Here is a 17,641-nt window from a genome sequence, read left to right as displayed (position 1 = left end):
AGTAAGACAATAATCAGAGGCAAAACAGCCAGCAAGACAACAGACATGAAACAAAATACATGCAAATATAAACAATAATAACGTAAAAGGCTTTCAGATGAGAATGCCACCCTCTTCTCTAAAAAGGAGGGACAGTTAAAGTCAACTCTTAAGATTTTAGTGTGAGTCTTGCAATATTTGACGCCTTACAAAAAGCCTCAGCTCCTGGAGTCACGTGATCATACGAGACTCACAGCTTTCATGTTGTTGTTTTTTAAAATAACTTTATAACCCTTGTGGCTATAGAGAAAAGCTTGAAAATGTGACCTGAGGGCACCATGATGGTTCAGAAAAACAGAGGGCAAGTAAAAAGAAGCCAAATTTTGTTATATAAAAAAACCTCATGATTTTTAAACCAACCTCATGGTTTTTGGGAGCCTGACTCATGACAGCTGAATGTTTGGGGTTGATAACTCATGATTGGGAAACTGATGCAAAAAGAACTGATCTGATTTATACCAGCATGGTCTAGTGAATAGAGCACTAGATTGGGACTCAGGCAAAGCGATTTCTAGTCCCAGCTCAGCCTCTACAATCACCTTTGGTGGGGAACTGTCAGTATTTTGTACTTGGCATAGTGTTGGCACTTACATAACAATAATGATTATTAATTAATTATCCCGATGCCAACTGTCCAGTGGCAAATGGGAAGCCTTCCCCTGGCAAATGGGGGGACATAAATCACCAGTGTATGCTTTCATTTACAATAAAATCCAGCCTTTGTAGTTGCTATGATGTAAAAGTGATCCAAATATCAACCGGTACAATCTGTTTTTTCTGAGTCTGCAGCTAATACAGATGCCTCATTCACTGCTCAGAGCTCTTCTGGGCAGCAGCAGAGCAAAATGGGTAAGAGCCCTGTCATTTCACTGCTCCTAATCTGATCTCTTTGGAAAGCAATGTGCTGTCAAGAATCATATCAGCTCCATCCTGCTGCTGTTGGCAAAGCTATGAGAGGCACCCACTGGGGAGTGGGACCCAAGATTTGGCGACAGAGGAGGGGCAGAAGATCCAAGATCTCATTTCCTTCTTCTCTTGACAGAGGCCACAAGGCTGGGGGATGGATAGAGATTCATGGGTTCTGTATACATTTAATGTGCTCTACTGAAATTACTGTTAAAAACCGACACTATTGAACAGAGGCTTATTTAACCATCCTATACTTCTAGTGCATTTAACTAGTGGGGATCCCACTTTCATCTAGGACTTTGTCTAGTTAGTTTAGTCTTCTGGCTAGTTGGTGTCTAGCAAATTTTTCCTGTCCTGATCATTTGTAAACTCTACTACAACTTCAGACCACATACACCTTCTTTTGCACTTAGGCAGACAGCTTTCCTTTGGGGCTGGGGGGGAATCTTAAGGTTGTTAAAAAAATTATAATACCAAGTTAAGTCAAGGTTTTGGAGAAGCAGCTCATGTGACTCACAGAAGTACAGTCACCCTTTCAAGAGTTCAGACTTCCCCAAAGAGAGATTTACATTTTCGCTGGAGTCACACTTCTCAGCACAGAGGAAACAGAAGCATTACCACTCTCCTCTGCTTAGGTAGCACACACCAGGGATCTGAAGATGAGTAACGGCACATGTGTAAACCATGCTGTGAAATACGGCGTAAGGGCCAATGGAGGCTAACTAACCAATTCTTTTGGCTTGGATGATTTGTCAGGACAAGTCGTATTTGAAATTTGTTTTGCTGCTTGATAGCTACAGAAGCCCTGCAGGTAAAAACTGCAAGTTAAACTACTGAAGAATGCAGGGGAATTCCATGAAAGTTACTCAGTGGTGTAAAGGCTTCAAAGGAAGCAGGTGCTTTGGCTGAGAAGCTAGACCTGAACAAGCCTGGCCAAGCTTCTCAACTAGCAGACACTTAACAAGTGTTAACTTACTCAACATTTAATTAAAAATACACTTGATATGGCTCCCAAGGGTTCCCCCAGATTTTGGTTCAGAGAATGGTTGTACAGCCAAAGTAGATTAAGACAAAAGGGGCCCAGATCCAATCTAAACAATGGTTCCCTGCAGGCCAAAGGGCTCTCAACAGTGACTCAAAGCCTTTCTACCCACAAAGTGATCCGAGCTGATGCATTTCTATCTGATTCAGATACATAAACTTCCCTTACCAGCTGCAGCACACTGCAGCCTAACAAGCTTTAAAACATCCAGAATCAGGGCTTGTCAATGTTTAAAGTGCTACCGTGACACAGCTGTAACGCTTCAGTGTGGACACTACCTATGCCAACAGGAGTGATTCTCCCATTGGTGTCGTTAATCCACCTACCCATGAGGTGGTAGCTAGGTCAGTGGAAGAATTCTTCTGTCAGCCTAGTGTTGTCTACACTGGAGGTTGGGTCGGTATAGCTACATCTATGGCTATTAGCCAGGATGGGCAGGGATGGTTCCCTAGCCTCTGTTCGCCAGAAGCTGGGAATGGGCGACAGGAGATGGATCACTTGATGATTACCTGTTCTGTTCATTCCCTCTGGGGCACCAGACATTGGCCACTGTCAGAAGACAGGATACTGGGCTAGATGGACCTTTGTTCTGACCCAGTCTGGCCGTTCTTAGGTCTCTTGGGGGGGGATTTTTCACACCCCTCAGAGACATACTGGTGTAAAATTCTAGTGTAGACCAGGCTTCAGTGAAATGCAACCACTTCTGGGGGCGGAAACTGGCAATCAACTCTCATTCACGAGTGGCACAGGGGTGTCAGAGGGGAAAACCTGGGGCCGAGGATACTAGGGTGAAGCACCTACTCTTACAGAAGGTGCCAAAAGGTCTTTAATGAGCAGACCAAACCTCAGTATTTCAAGTGTGAATCTACCCTGAAATGTGACTTTCAAACTGGCATTGGCGTGGTGAGGGCTCTGTTTTTATTGTCTCTCCATGATGTCCAGCATAACCACCCGTAATAAAAGTTCTACAAGCCAAATTCAGCTGTGCACTCCTACTGCCTTTCACTTAAGCCCTCAGCGACACTGTGCAAACCCATTGCCGTCCATAGGTTTGCATAGGTGTGACTGATTGGGACTTAGTGAACTCGAAGGGCTAGTATCCAGCCCCCTCTGCTAGCTATGTCTGCTCTACAGAGCTGCAAACCAGACAGGGCACACACAGGGAGAAGACATGTGGCGCAAGAGGCCATTTCCACCCAGTCACTTTCCAAAGTAAAGAAAATAATAACAATAAAAAAATCCACAGGCAGTTTTCCCCCAGCGGAGAGGAAGAGTGAATGTAGGAAAGAATCATATGTCACAAATGACAGTCACATCACTAAGCACACTTGTGGCAAGAAGTTCAGATACCATCATGATGGTCATAGTATAAGAACCCGAAGAGAATAGTAATGCCTCTGAGAGGAAATCCCTACAAGCCCCAGTGCAAGGTACTCAATCTACACTGGAAAAACAAAGATGTATCAGCCCTGTTAGGATTAGAACCTACAGTTCCAGAGTCTCTAGGTATTACAAATCTACTGTTCAGATCACTGGAAAAAGGCCTCCGGCACATAACTGTAACAGATATGTAATGAAAACCAGAACAGTCTGACTATTACAGTTTGCGCTGGGAAGAGTAACCAAAAAAGGTCAGTTCTTTAGGAAAAGATGGCTGTACACAGACAGCATAATAAGGTCTCCTAACACTCTCCTAGAGAGGAAATTTGTCACTCAGTCAGACACAGTCACAGGGGTTCAGCCAACAAGTCTGGTCTTTATTCGCCCATCAGAAAATATTGCTGGCAAAAATGCTTTACTAGGGAAAAAATATTTGTTTTAAACTGCTAACTGGAAACCAATTAGTATCAAATCAAAAACCCAACACAGTTGTACTAATCGTCTGAACTGTTTTACACTTCCAAGCTAAAAATTAATATTTCAAACTTCATGGGGTGTCAAATATTTACTTTTGTGTGCCATCCACCCGATACCCCTAAACACGATAGCTTTTCAATAATGTGAAGGACTGTATATGGCCACACCCAATCTTTCACTGGAGCCTGCTAGGGTATGTCTACACTGCAACATAAGCCCAGGAGTAGAATTTGATGTTAGCAAACTCTAGGTTTGTTAACCTAGGGCTTGAGGGTCTATACGCATCTGTACCCCCAGGTTAGGAACTGTTGAACCCTGGGTCCCAGCTTGGGTCTCCAGCATCTACACTGCATTATGCAGCCTGAGTCCAACCACTCATATTCAAGACTTCCTAGCACTCCAGCCCTTTGTTCGTGGTGCAGTGTGGGAAAATTTGACTGTCTACCAAATTTGACTGTCCAGAGAACAAAGAAAGTCAGTCTGTGGTACTGTGGGATACTTTTGGTGGACTCCCAAAGCACATTTTCCAGTAGGACTGTATCTACACTACAGAGTACTTGGGCTTGAACCCTGGGTCCCAGCTTGACTCAGGCTTGGACCCTCCACCCTCATGGGATACTGGGACCCTGGATACAATCTCTGGGTTATTTGTGGGTAGACAGAAATGGGGTTTGGCTTGAGCCTGAGTTTGAACCCAGGGCTTACACTGAAGTGTAGACATACCTTTGCTGTATATATGAAAACCTGGCCTAAAGCATGTGGATTCAATCCATCTTTCTTCACCAAGGACCAGCTCCTGCTCCCACTGAAGTCAAGGGGAGTTTTGCCACTGACTTGGACAACACCAGGATTTGTAACAACTTCTACTAGGGTCTGTAAAACAAATTACTTCTGGGGGAATTCTGTGGCACTGCGCATGTGCAGAATTCATGTCCCCCGCTGATTTTTTTTCTCGGAAGAATACGGATTTTGCTGGAGAGATGCTGGAGAGATGTTATACCTTTCACCCAACAGAGGCTGCTGTGGCACCAGAAGAGATGGCAGGCAGGCCAGAGAGGCTGCATTCCTTGCAGTGAGGCCAGGTGAGGTGGCACCGGACGGACAGAGTGGGACACATGGGGCTGTTTGGGGGGGTGTCACAGACGGGGGTTCAGAAGGGCTAGTGGGGGGAAAAGACTGGGGTGTGGGCTCATGAGCTAGTGGGGTGACAGCACTGAACCAGGGGCTGAATTGGAGGTGAAATGGGCTGCAGGGCCACATGGGGACAGGCGATGGGGGCTGCAGGGCCACATGAGAACAGAGGATAGGACGTTAGGAACACATGGGGATGGGGAAGGGGGCTGCAGGGCCACATGGGGATGGGGGGTGCAGGGACACACAAGGGCAGATATGCCTGACTGAATGGGAGAGGCTAGGGGGTCAACCAGGATCTGCATGGGGGAGGCTCCCGAACTCCCTAACTATACTTCCCCCTCACAAAAAAAAACTGTTCCATACTTCTCCCGCCCATACCCAGCAATCCTCCAGGTTCACTCTCAGGCTTACCTCCCTCTCCCTCAGCTCCTCCATTATGCCTGACTTCCCCCAGCCTTTTCACTTTTTCTGGGGAGTGCAGGAAATACGTTCCTGTATTGTAGTTTAAATTAATAACTCAACGTTCTGTATTAATATGTCTAGTTAGGAATCTATCTGTCAAAAAAAATTCCCTGAATCTTTCATTGTTGCTGTTGTCCATATTGTTACAGACGTACTTGCTGACACATATTTTGAAATAATTTACCTAAATAATTGAAACTGTCATGATTATATTGTATTATTTTGAGAAATAAAATATGCAGAAATTTGCAGAATTTTCAAATATTCTGGACAGAATTTTTAATTTTTGGTGCAGAATTCCCCCAGGAGTAATAAATGTAATGATCCAGCATTCTTCAACAGATAAACCATAAGCCTCGATCCTGGCTCATGCAAGCAGAAGGGCTATGCTGTAGCCTGAGTCCCCAGAAGTTGTTATGTCCATCTCAGGGCCTTGTCTACAATGAGGGTAATTACACCAGGGTAAGTGTACCCTTGCAAAACCCCTGTGATTTGCACCAGTACAACTTCACAGTTCATATAGATGCAATGTGTCCACGTTAGGGGGTTGAATCAGTGCAAAAAATCCTCTGGGCAGATAACACCTTAGCTATAGCTCCTTTGCGAGATCATGGGAATGCACCCCAGAGCAGTAGCTCTGCTGCCCTTGGAGAATGTGAGGAGAGAGTTTACCAGCATAACTCATCACTTTCTGATGTGTGGGGAAGAGGGGTCAGAGGACCAAGACCTAGGCTTGCCTGGTTGTAAAGGGACCCTGGGGGCTCTGGTCAGCACTGCTGATCAGGCCATTAAAAGTCCGGTCTGTGGCACAGCAAGGCTAAGGCAGGCTTCCTGCCTGTCCTGGCTTTGCGTGGCTCCCAGAAGTGGCCGCCATGTCTAGCTCCTAGGCCCAGGGACAGCCAGAGAGGCTCTGTGTGCTGCCCCCGCCCTGAGCGCCAGCCGAGAACCATGTTCAGTGGGAGCTGTGGGGGAGCACTTGCAGATGTGGATAATATGCAGAGCCCCCTGACCCCTCCGCCTAGGAGCTGAACATGCAAGATGCTTCTGAGAGCCACCTTAGGTAACTGCTGCCCAGCCAGAGTCCGCTTCCCAAACCCCCTCCTGCACCCTAGCTCCCTCCCAGAGCCCACACCCACTCCCACACCCCAACTCCCTGTCCCAGTCCTGAAGCCCCTCCTGCACCCAAACTCCCTCCTGGAGCATCCCACAGCCCTTTCTGCACCCCAAACCCCTTATCCCCAGACCAACCCCAGAGCCCACACCTCCCAGCCATAGCCCGCACCCCCTCCCACACCACAGCCCTCTGCCCCAGCCCAGTGAAAGTGAGTGAGGGTGAGGGAGAGCAAGTGATGGAGGGAGGGGGGGATGGAGTTAGTGGGGGGCAAGGCCTTGGGGAAGGAGTGGGGAAGAGGCAGGGCAGGGAGCAGGGCAAGGGTGTTCAGCTTTGTGCAATTAGGAAGTTGGCAATCCTAACAGGACCTCACTCTTTCAAACAGTGAGCACACTCTGAATGACTAGTGGGGAGCCGGGCTTGTTCTCCCCAGCCATGATATGGCTGGAACCCATGAAGGGCCCCCTTAGGCCATGTCTACAGTTACAAGCTTATAGCAGCACAGCTCTCCCATTGACATAATAAAACCAGCTCAATAACCAGCAGTAGCTATGTCAGTGGGAGAGTGTCACCCACTGACAGTTCTGTGCACACAAGCTCTTATGCCGGCAAAACTTATGTCACTCAGGGGGTATTTTTTTCACATCCCTGAGTGACAAAAATTTTGCCAACCTACGTGCTAGTGCAGGGGTAGGCAACCTATGGCACAGGTGCCAAAGGCGGCACGTGAGCTGATTTTCAGCAGCACTCACACTGCCTGGGTCCTGGCCCCCGGTCCGGTGGGCTCTAAATTTTAATTTAATTTTAAATGAAGCTTCTTAAACATTTTTAAAACCTTATTTACTTTACAAACAACAACAGCTTAGTTATTTTAGACTTTTAGAAAGAGACCTTCTAAAAACGTTAAAATGTATTACTGGCACGTGAAATCTTAAATCGGAGGGAATAAAATGAAGACTTGGCACACCACTTCTGAAAGGTTGCCGACCCCTGTGCTAGTGTATACATGGCCTTATTCTCTGGCTCATAATTTCCTCCTGTATTTTGAGAGCACAAGAATTGAATAGAGTAATTCGGTACACTACAGTAGAACCTCAGAGTTACAAATACCAGAGTTACAAACTGACCAGTCAACCACACACCTCATTTGGAACCGGAAATGCACAATCAGGCAGCAGCAGAGACCAAAACAAAAAACCGAATATAATACAGTACTGTGTTAAATGTAAACTATTACAAAAATAAAGGGAAAGTATCCTTTTTCTTCTACATACTAAAGTTTCAAAGTTGTATTAAGTTAATGTTCAGCTGTAAACTTTTGAAAGAACAACCATAACATTTTGTTCAGAGTTACAAACATTTCACAGTTATAAACAACCTCCATTCCTGAAGCAAGCATGACTCTGAGGTTCTCCTCTACTTGCTATGTGATATTTGACTACTTGAATTTTACATCCCCATACCCTGTCAGGGGGTTTTGAATACCTCAGGTAATGTTCTAAGGGACAATTGGTAAGGAGAACACCCACTTCTATGATGCATAACAATGATTTAGAACTGGTGATTTTCTGTATTCCTTAATTAGCTAGTCCTCCCAAAGAAGAAAATGAACGGGAAAGAATGTCTGTGTATAGTGTCCAACACAAAGTAGGAAAATTAGTAATGTACAGTGATACCACTACACCAATGAGGCTTCATGAGCTAGCACTTCTTCGGAGTCACAATTTGGTTTGGGTATTCAAACATATCAAGGAAGTCATCCACTGCATTAGTCAGATCTAAAAAACCCTCAAAATGCAGCTATACAAAAACTAGTGTGACTATTTCAAATTTCTTCTCAGAAGCACACAAATTTAGCTCCATCCTGTAGTTAACTTTGAGCTGATCTGAGGGCATAAGAAATCGAAGCTAAGTACAGCATTTTACAGCACAAAGCAGGCAGACAACCTTTAACACTGTTCCACGAACAAGGGCAAAGCCTTCTTCGCTCAAAAGAAGAAAATCAAAGTATTTTCTTGAGACTTGTTTTGTTTGTATCCGTAGCACTTTCAAACAGCTGCCTCCAGTTATCTGATAATAATCGTCACCACTAGTTAAAAACCACACCGGCCTGCTCACTGAAATTAGAAAGTGACGCTTTTTGGAAAGTACATAATTAGACAAAAGCCTTTTATCATTTTAAAGATGAATGCAAAGCATTTAATTAACACTCACTGAAAAAATAAGATAATGGCTTACTTGGCTGTGATGGGAAATACAGAGATTTAATCTGAACACTGGATCTGGTCTCAGTGTCTAACTCCCTTTGGACACAATGTTATCAGATTCATGCTTACATCATCACCCTCAGTACGATGCCGAATAATGTGGCCCCAAATTTAGATCCACAGATTGTAGCGAATACCAGTGTAACATGAGAGAAACAACAACGCCGGTCCCATTTTAGAATAAATTAAGTATTAAAAAGGCGCACACGTGTGTGTGTGTGTGCGTGTGTGTGTGTGTATGAAGCTATTTTCAGTCATTCAAATAACAGCCATCACTGTCATTCTTTGTGTGTTTTTCTGGAGTCCTGGTAGAGAGGAAAAGCAGCATAGTACATGCTCCAAGAGCAAGGCAGACCCCTCATAAAAAGAGTAGTGAGACTTCCCTCTTTTGTATCCAAAAGACTCAGGCCTACACTTTCCAATTTAAAAAACTCAACATGCCTATTCATCATGCCATTTACAAAGTGGCATTATCTGTAAAACTCTTGCAACTTTGCTCCATAAAATGTGTCCTGTGATAACAGCAAATAAACCCTTTCTGGGTCAAGTTCGTACTTTAAACACCAAGTCTGAGAAGCAGTTGTTTAGCTACACAATCTTATATAATGTTAAGAATTCATCATATTTAAGTGTTTGCTGATCTTCCAAATTTAAAGCTAACCTACACACACACACACACACACACACACATTTTTTTACTGACGATCTGCACACTGTATAAATATTGACTGGGTCACTGGGTGCAAAAGCAATAGCAACAAATTATTGCCCAGAATTAAAATCGTTCTTGCGATTGTCTGAAGCCTTGGACAATATGTTAAAATACACCAGGGATCATTTAATCCACTAGGAATATTTTTAATGTTGCTTTTGTCCTCTAACTCGGTAAATATTCATTTTAACCTTTTAAATTTTGTTTTAACCATTTACTGATTATGTATTTTTCTTAGAGCTGGCCTCAGATGGAAGTTAAAGAGACATCAGAGAGCAGACATATAATGACACCAGAGTTATTTTCTGTGTGTGGAATTATGACAAGTCATCTAGTTTGGAGGGCAAAGTCACATACTAATTTGGGTCAAATGCATACATATAAACTGATTACAATCGTTCAAAAATCCAAAAGATTAATAAATCAATCTAGATACTGCCTATCGCCACAATCCTGCAAAGACTTGCTTAACTTTGCCCATGTCAGAGACTATTTATCTGTGTAAAGTTAAGAACATGTGCAAGTGTTTGCAGGACTGAGGTCTACAGGCCTGATCCTGCAGCCGTGAAGTCAATGGGGGTTTTGCTACTAATTTCAGTGAGTGCAGGATCAAGACGTATGCGTGCCAGCATGTGTAAAAACATAAGAATTACCAGACTGGAACAAAGCGATGATCCAACTAGTATGGCATCCTGTTTCCAAGAGTGGCTTCAGAAGAAGGTTAAAATGTAGCTATACCCATGTATACAGAACTCTATCTAGACAGTAATATTTTACACTGTATTTTTACACTTTAGAAAGACTTGTATAGCTTGTCATGCCAACAAAGCCTCATTCAATTGAACTGAAATGGAGACATGTACGTATGGGGGAGATTTAGCTGGCTTGGTTTTTTTACAGATATTGATTTATATATATTACATACACATCAGCTTTGGAAGATCCTATTTGCTCATTCACCCATTGCCAGATTCCCCCCTCCCCTCTTAATCATAAAACTAAATTGTGGGTGAATAAATGTGTCTGGGCTGGTGTATTTTTAAGGCCATCATGAATGGTGGGGGATAGATGCACAGTACACACAGCACGCTGGGGATATCAGAAACATACATCATCGTAGTGGCAAATAAAGTTCCTTTGCAGGAAACAAGAAGTTGTGATGGGTGTGCTGGAGGCTTTCCTTGCCTTCGCCACTGACAGACATGTCATTTTGTATATATGCCAGTAAACACAGAAGACAGCAGGTTCCCGCACATCACACAAGTGCGCTAGTAGCATCTGCTGCCCAGGCACCCTGCACGGATGGCATCCCATGCTCATGCCCCATTTATTCACACTGTCCACAGTAATAGCACCAGATCCTATGGCCCCTGGGCTGACAGCACCTGATGCTCACACACCTGTGCCAATGGCCCTCAGTATCCATGCATTCTACATTGATAGCACCCAGTACTCATGCCCCACACCAGTGGCACTCAGTACTCCCATCCATATTGGTGGCACCCAGTGTCCTATATCAGAGACACCCAGTATCCAATGTCCCATACCAACTGCACCTAGTCCCCAACATCCAACAGCAGTGGCACTCAGTGCCTCATACTTGTGGCTCCAAGTATCAAACTCCTGACACCAGTGGCGCCTGATGCTCACTCACTCTGCATCTGTGGCACCCCATGTGCACACACCCCACACTGACCGTAGGGTACCTGTGCCTCTGCCCCTGCCCCACTGGCACCAGGTGCTCACCCACGGGCGCACCACCTGCAGGCGGCGCTGTGAGCTGGAAGGAGACGGGGTCTGACTTACCGCAATGAGGGCTGAGTTCCTCTGCCCCCCGTCGGCCGCTGAGCCCGGCTGCTGCTGCTCCCCGTTGATCCCACTTCTGCCCCCAGCAGCCCCGTTGCTGAGCAGCTGCGGGTGATAGTCCGGCGGCGCGGCAGGGGGAGCTGGGCCGGCGCTGCCTGCCCCCTTGCTGTGCTTGCCGCTCTTCCTGGCCCCCTGGCCGTGCTGCACCAGGTTCAGCAGCTGCAGGGTGCTCTCCCGCTCGCGGTCCGAGCTCTCCGCCCGGCCCCGCTCGTAGCGTCCCTCGCAGCTCTGGTGGTGCTGGCGGCAGACGGCGATGCGGGCTCGCAGCCGCTCCACGATGGCGCTGTGCACCCGGGGGGCCACCGCGCCCCCTCCCAGGAGCCCGGCCCCGAGATCCGGGGCCTGGGGGGGAGCCGTGTCCCCCATCCTGCCGGCCACGCTGCTGCTCGCTGCTGCGACTGGGTAGCGCCTGCGATGCTGCCCCTGACAACGCTGAGCTCTGGTCTCACTGCCACATGGATGGGGACGGGGAGGGAGGGATGGGCTGGCTAGGGGGGAGAAGGGGGTCCGGGCCAGGCAGTCCCCAAATCCCGATCAGTCTCCCCCACCCCCACCCCTTAGCAATCGGGCTTGACCTCTCTGGAGGAGTTTTCCAGAGCTGGGGTGGGGGCGGGATGGGACTGACCCGCGATCGCTAGGTATTTGCCAACATAGAATTAGAGATGATGGGCGGGTTGCGTCCCAAGACTGCGGAGAACCATTTGAAGGAGGGAGATAAACACAAATTAGAACAAGGGGGAGGGCGAAGGGCTCATGGGTGAACACAGCAAAAATCCAGGGGGGGCTGGGGGGTGAGACCTTTCTAAAGGGGAATAATAATAAAAACAAATCAAACCACCAAGCCACTGCCTTAAAAAAAGAACCAGTCCCCCAGATGGAGGGACTCTCCCTCCCAAATGAGTGAAACTCGGCGGCTTTATTTATTTAATGTTGGGGAGGAGGGAGCGACTCTTTAAGGGGAAATTTCTCCAGAGGAAGAAAATTGCAGTGATGGGGCGCAGGAACTCAAAGCCTTCCCCTTGTTTTGGTTTGGTTTAATTTGGTCGAGAGGATTTTTTTTATAAGCCTTCAGTGAACGTGCAGCTAAAGGGGCGGGAGGAGGAGGTTCAGATGAGTTAAGTCTTTGTGTTTTCTCGTCTCTCTCTCTTTGCTCTCCAGTCTTCTTGTTTTATTACTGTCTCCAACTGTCTGCTGCTAATATTGTAGCTCCTCTAAAAATAAAAGAGATGGATCCCCAGTTGGTAACAATGTCAGTAACTGGACTTTCAGACCATGCTTTGCTTTCTATTAATCCAGCCACTGTTAAGTGTTTATAGCCACCCCCGTCACCCCAAGCAATACAAGCAAACTAAGAACGTAGGCAAGTATCACCTTTAGCATATTTTCCCTGATACCCCACTTCTCACTCCCCCCGATATGTCCGTTCCGAGTACAATAATCAAGAAAAGCACGAGAAAACACACACACACACAGAGACATATCGCTCTTCAGAGCAATTACAAATGATAGTGAAACTTACAAACTTCCAGCATTTCGCACCCAGAGTAGTCCACTGATTTTCCTTTGTGTTTTTGCATATTCCATCCCCCAAACAGTGGGTCTAGGTGCTTGTGGTGCAATTCTCAGCGATGACTCTGTTGGATTCCCCCGCTTGATAAATGAAAAGTACCTTGTAATATCCCTTTCTCTTTCTTGTCTGTTGTTAGCTGCTTTGCTGATCCTGGCTTACTGCACGGGGGTTACGGGTACACACAGGCTTTCATTGTGCTCGGATAAGGCAGAGCGGCGGCGGAGGAGAAAGCGTCTTGGGAAGCCCTAGTGGAAGGACGGTGTCACTGCAGGAAGAAGTAATAGCCGCAGAGAAGCAAAAGACAAACGCGAAGCCTCCAAGCGGCAAAGGAGACGAATGAAGAGAGAAGCAATTTATGAACTATGATCCCAGTGGTTTATTTGCATGGATGGAAGCCAAGGAAATCCCCTTTTCCATCCCCAGGTTTATATGCTACCTCTTCCCTCGCTCTGAAGGTCCAATAATTTCCCTTATTCCTAGGGAATGCATTTCCCTCCTTCTGTGTATATATATCTTCGAATTGCCTAATCATCCACTAATTATATTAAGGCACCCTGCTTACCCTCCTGCCCCAGCATCAAGCCCTTTGTGCAGTTACTAGGAGTGTCACAGATACATCACAGCTATGAACTCTCTTAGCAGCTGCATTTCTCTGCAGTATAAGTGGAAAAACAAAAGTAGTCATTCTTGTACAATGCTGTGTGTAGGTATCTGAGCAGACCAAGGATCTTTGTGGTCAAGGCTAGGAGTTGGGAGTTCAGATCCCAGCTCTGACACAGACTTTCTGTGTGTGCTTGGGCAACTCATGGAGGCCTAGGTCTTTACATGCCTAACTCCCATTCAAATAAACAGGAGTTAGGCACCTAAATATCTTTAATGATCGGGGCTCTAATCTCTGTGTTTCAGTTCCCCTCTGTAAAATGAACACAGTGATACTTCTTTTGTCTGCCTTCTCCATTTAGGCTATAGGATCTTTGGGGAAGGCACTGCTTCTCATGATTGTGATTGTACAGTACCTAGCACAATGCCCCCTCTTCTCATTTGGTAGGACTCGAATAGTAATAATGTGGATGTGTTATAGTGACACACTAGAGATGCTTGATTAAAGGTGAAAATGTACTCTCATTTATGACCCTTCATTTTCAGGTGCTAAGCACTTTCCACACACACAAAAATAATTTTTTACTTAAATTTAGAAATAATGAAGCAAAAGGATTCTAAAAATCACCTAAAACATACATTCATATAACATACATATATATGCAAGTAAACCCAGCCATGCTTATTTCACTGTGATCCAAGAAACTGCACATTTAAATAACCACTCATAGGGGGTTCTCAGTGGTTGTTGTGTCTGAGAGAACTGCCAGACTGGTCCCACAGCACAGTCAACATGCAGGGCCAAATCTCACTGTCCTGTTCTTTTTGATCTAACAGAACCCAGTTCTTTGATTTTAAGGCATGCTGCAAGCCCTGTCTGGCATCGCAGGCATTTGTAGGAGCTGAGTTGAGAAGAGGGAAGTGTGGCTAAAGTGGAGAGGGGATTTTTGTTTAGCCCTGAATGGTTGAATGAATGTGGAAGAATTTATTGGTATTTATTTGATATATTTAAAAGAAAATAGCATTCATATGCCTAAAGCAAACATTTTGAAAAATCTAAATTGCTTAAGAGTTGCATTGACTGCAATGGGACTGAAGAATATGCTTAAAGTAATCATCTGTTAAAGTGCTTTACTGAATTGGGGCCTTGAATTTTGAGCCATTTCAGCAATTAGTTTTTCAGTGATGCTTCTTGTCTCTAATTAAAATTACTGCAATTTGCAAACCCTTTGACTCCCATTTATACTGTTTGAACACATTTGGTAGCCTTTGTGGGATTGTTTAACTTAACAAGGTCAAGGAGTGCTATGTTCATCCTGTGTCCATTTTTTTTTGTGCACAACTACAATGCCCTTATTATGGACGAGGGTCATGTGCTTACATTTTGCATACATTGCAAAACAGACCTCTTAAATATAAAACTAATTTCTGAGATATAAAAATCTAATAGTCAAGTATCATGCATCTGATGAAGTGAGTATTCACCCACGAAAGCTCATGCTCCAAAACGTCTGTTAGTCTATAAGGTGCCACAGGATTCTTTGCTGCTTTTAAAAATCTAATAAAAACCCAGCAGAGAGAGTCCTTAAGAGTTAGTCCTGTGTACAAATTATTTCACAAATATCAAATTCTCAATTTTAGATCACATTAATTTATTGCCTGGAGTAACACTGAATATATATAAAACATCTAGGTTAATGAAATGAACAACAAGGTGTGGTATCCTATCAGTTTAAGAGAAGTAAAAAGAAAACATGATCATTCTAACATTTGCTACATCATATATTTTCTTAAGCTCTTTGGTTCTGACCTCTGGACTCAAATTATAAATGTACATTTCTTTTTTTTTTTTAAATCAACAAGATGTAATCAGTAATTCAAATTAATAGAACATGTTTACTGTCTGCAAGATATTTACCATATTTACATGTATTTATCCAATGCACCCACACTGTTTATCCAGAATGACTAAAAGAAGGTTAGAGCTGAAGGCCTTTATTTATTCAAATAAAAATAAACTAGCTAAGTTAAATATGGGAATACATGTAATTGCCTTCTGATATGCTAGAAATTTACTTTCTCACACCAGATGCTCATTGTCCATTCTGGCCTTAAAAATCTAGGAATTTACCGACACTATATACACCAGTCTTTGAAAGGAGGTGATCACCAACAGCACCTACGCAGTCCCCTCTTTCACAAATTTCAGCACAAACACTAATGCCCAGTTCCCAAGAAGCTATTCTGCTCCAAGAGCTGACCCCAGTTAGAGAGACTGAGGCAGAGAACACGTGCTGTTCTGCTTGCAGCAACTCCTCCCAAAATAATTTGCATCACAAAACTAACACAGAACTTCTTTAAAGATTCAAAGGTGCTCATATTAAGAAAATACAGTATCTCCTCATTTAATGTCCTCCTGCTTAACATTGTTTCAGAGTTATGTCGCTGCTCAATTGGGGAACATGCTTGTTTAAAGTTGTGCAATGCTCCCTTATAACGTCGCTTGACTGCCTGCTCTGTCCACTGCTTGTAGGATTTTGTGGAAGAGCAGTGACTTTACAAGGGAGCATTGCACAAGTTCTTCTTCTCCATCTCCTCTCTCTCCCTCCGAGTGCTTCTCCCACTGCCAAACAGCTGTTTGGAGACGCTTAGGACTTTCTGGGAGAGAAGGGAAAAAGCAGGGGAGCACCGCATCTCCACTCCTCATCCTCCCTCTCAGAAAGTCCTAAGCACGAAGCACTGGGAGGAAGAGAGAGTAGGGGGGATGTGGTGTGCCCCAGAGAGGGGTGAAGTGAGGGTGGGAAGAGGTGGACCTGGAATGAAGCAGGGACGGGAAGAGACAGGCCTGGAGCATCCCCCGGAAAATGTCAGTGCCTGTTCTTCTCCTGGGAAGCTGCCACTGCTGCTGAGAAGGTGCTTCCTAATGCCCTTGCCTGCAGTGGGCTGTGCTGTGTGGGGTAAGCCAGGGGCACTTCCCAACCACAGTACAGTACTGTACAGTCTGGCCCCAAAAAACCTTGGAACCTAACCCCTGGCATTTACATTAAATCTTATGGGAAAATTGGATTAGTTTAACATTGTTTCACTTGGGCTACGTCCAGACTACCCGCCGTATCGGCGGGTTAAAATCGATTGCTCGGGGATCGATATATCATGTCTAATCTAGACGCGATATATCGATCCCCGAGCGCGCTTATATCGATTCCAGAACTCCATCAACCCCAACGGAAGTCCGGAATCGACAGGGAGAGCCGCTGACATCGATCCCACGCAGTGTGGACAGGTGAGTAATCCGATCTTAGATATTCAACTTCAGCTACGTTATTCACATAGCTGAAGTTGCGTATCTAAGATTGATTTCCCCCCCATAGTGTGGACCAGCCCTTAAAGTTGCATTTTTCAGGAACACAACTACATTAAGTGAGGAGTTACTGTAATTTGTAAGATGACTGTGTGAGACAGCCCCATCTGGTGACTCCTGCCATAACAATTAAGTACAGACACTACTTTATTTTCTTGAATAACAAGGAAATTAAATGCAAAAACCAATATTAATGCAAAATTTAGGTCACAAATTTAAATGCAAACATTTTAAGAAATGAAAAAGTTAAGCATCTCTTATTAATGTTAACTCTCCCACATTGCACACACTGCATAGTCAGATGGTTAATAGGATTTAAAATACATATTCTCAATATATGCAAATTAATATTACTTAACAGAACATGTTTAAATTTTGTTACCATTACATTAATGTAGTCTTTTGGAATTTTGTAGTGATGTTTAAGTAATATTAAATCAGAAATCTAGAATTTTATTTGATGGAATAATGTTGTAGTGGAATCAAGATTTCACATTATTTTAAGAAGTACCATAAGTTCCTCTCCACTCTGCAAAAGGTAACATATGTAATAATGGGAGATGGGGCTAGTTGGGAAAGGCTGCTAAGGAGCATACATCTCACCCACTTCCGATAAATGTGTTTGGGGCTCTCTGGGAATTCTAGCTGGCCACAGAGGCAGAGCTGGAAAGGAGCTGTTTATTCTATGTGGCAATGCTGCACTACAAGTCC

At 44.7% G+C, this 17,641-nt stretch overlaps 1 protein-coding gene across 1 annotated transcript in view; it reads right to left on the bottom strand.

Annotated features, from left to right (window-relative positions):
* The window catches only part of MAML2 (mastermind like transcriptional coactivator 2), a 278,614-nt gene extending 266,849 nt beyond the window's left edge, over positions 1 to 11,765 (bottom strand). The window contains exon 1 of the mRNA XM_050940453.1: positions 11,340 to 11,765. Coding sequence (XP_050796410.1) covers positions 11,340 to 11,765 — 426 coding nt within the window. The remainder of the gene's footprint in view (positions 1 to 11,339) is intronic.
* Between the last annotated feature and the right edge of the window lie 5,876 nt (positions 11,766 to 17,641).

This window comes from Gopherus flavomarginatus, chromosome 1, assembly GCF_025201925.1.
Source record: "Gopherus flavomarginatus isolate rGopFla2 chromosome 1, rGopFla2.mat.asm, whole genome shotgun sequence".
Classification (NCBI taxonomy): Eukaryota; Metazoa; Chordata; order Testudines; family Testudinidae; genus Gopherus; species Gopherus flavomarginatus.
Note: the sequence above shows the minus strand (reverse complement) of the source record. Positions and strands in the feature narration are given on the sequence as shown.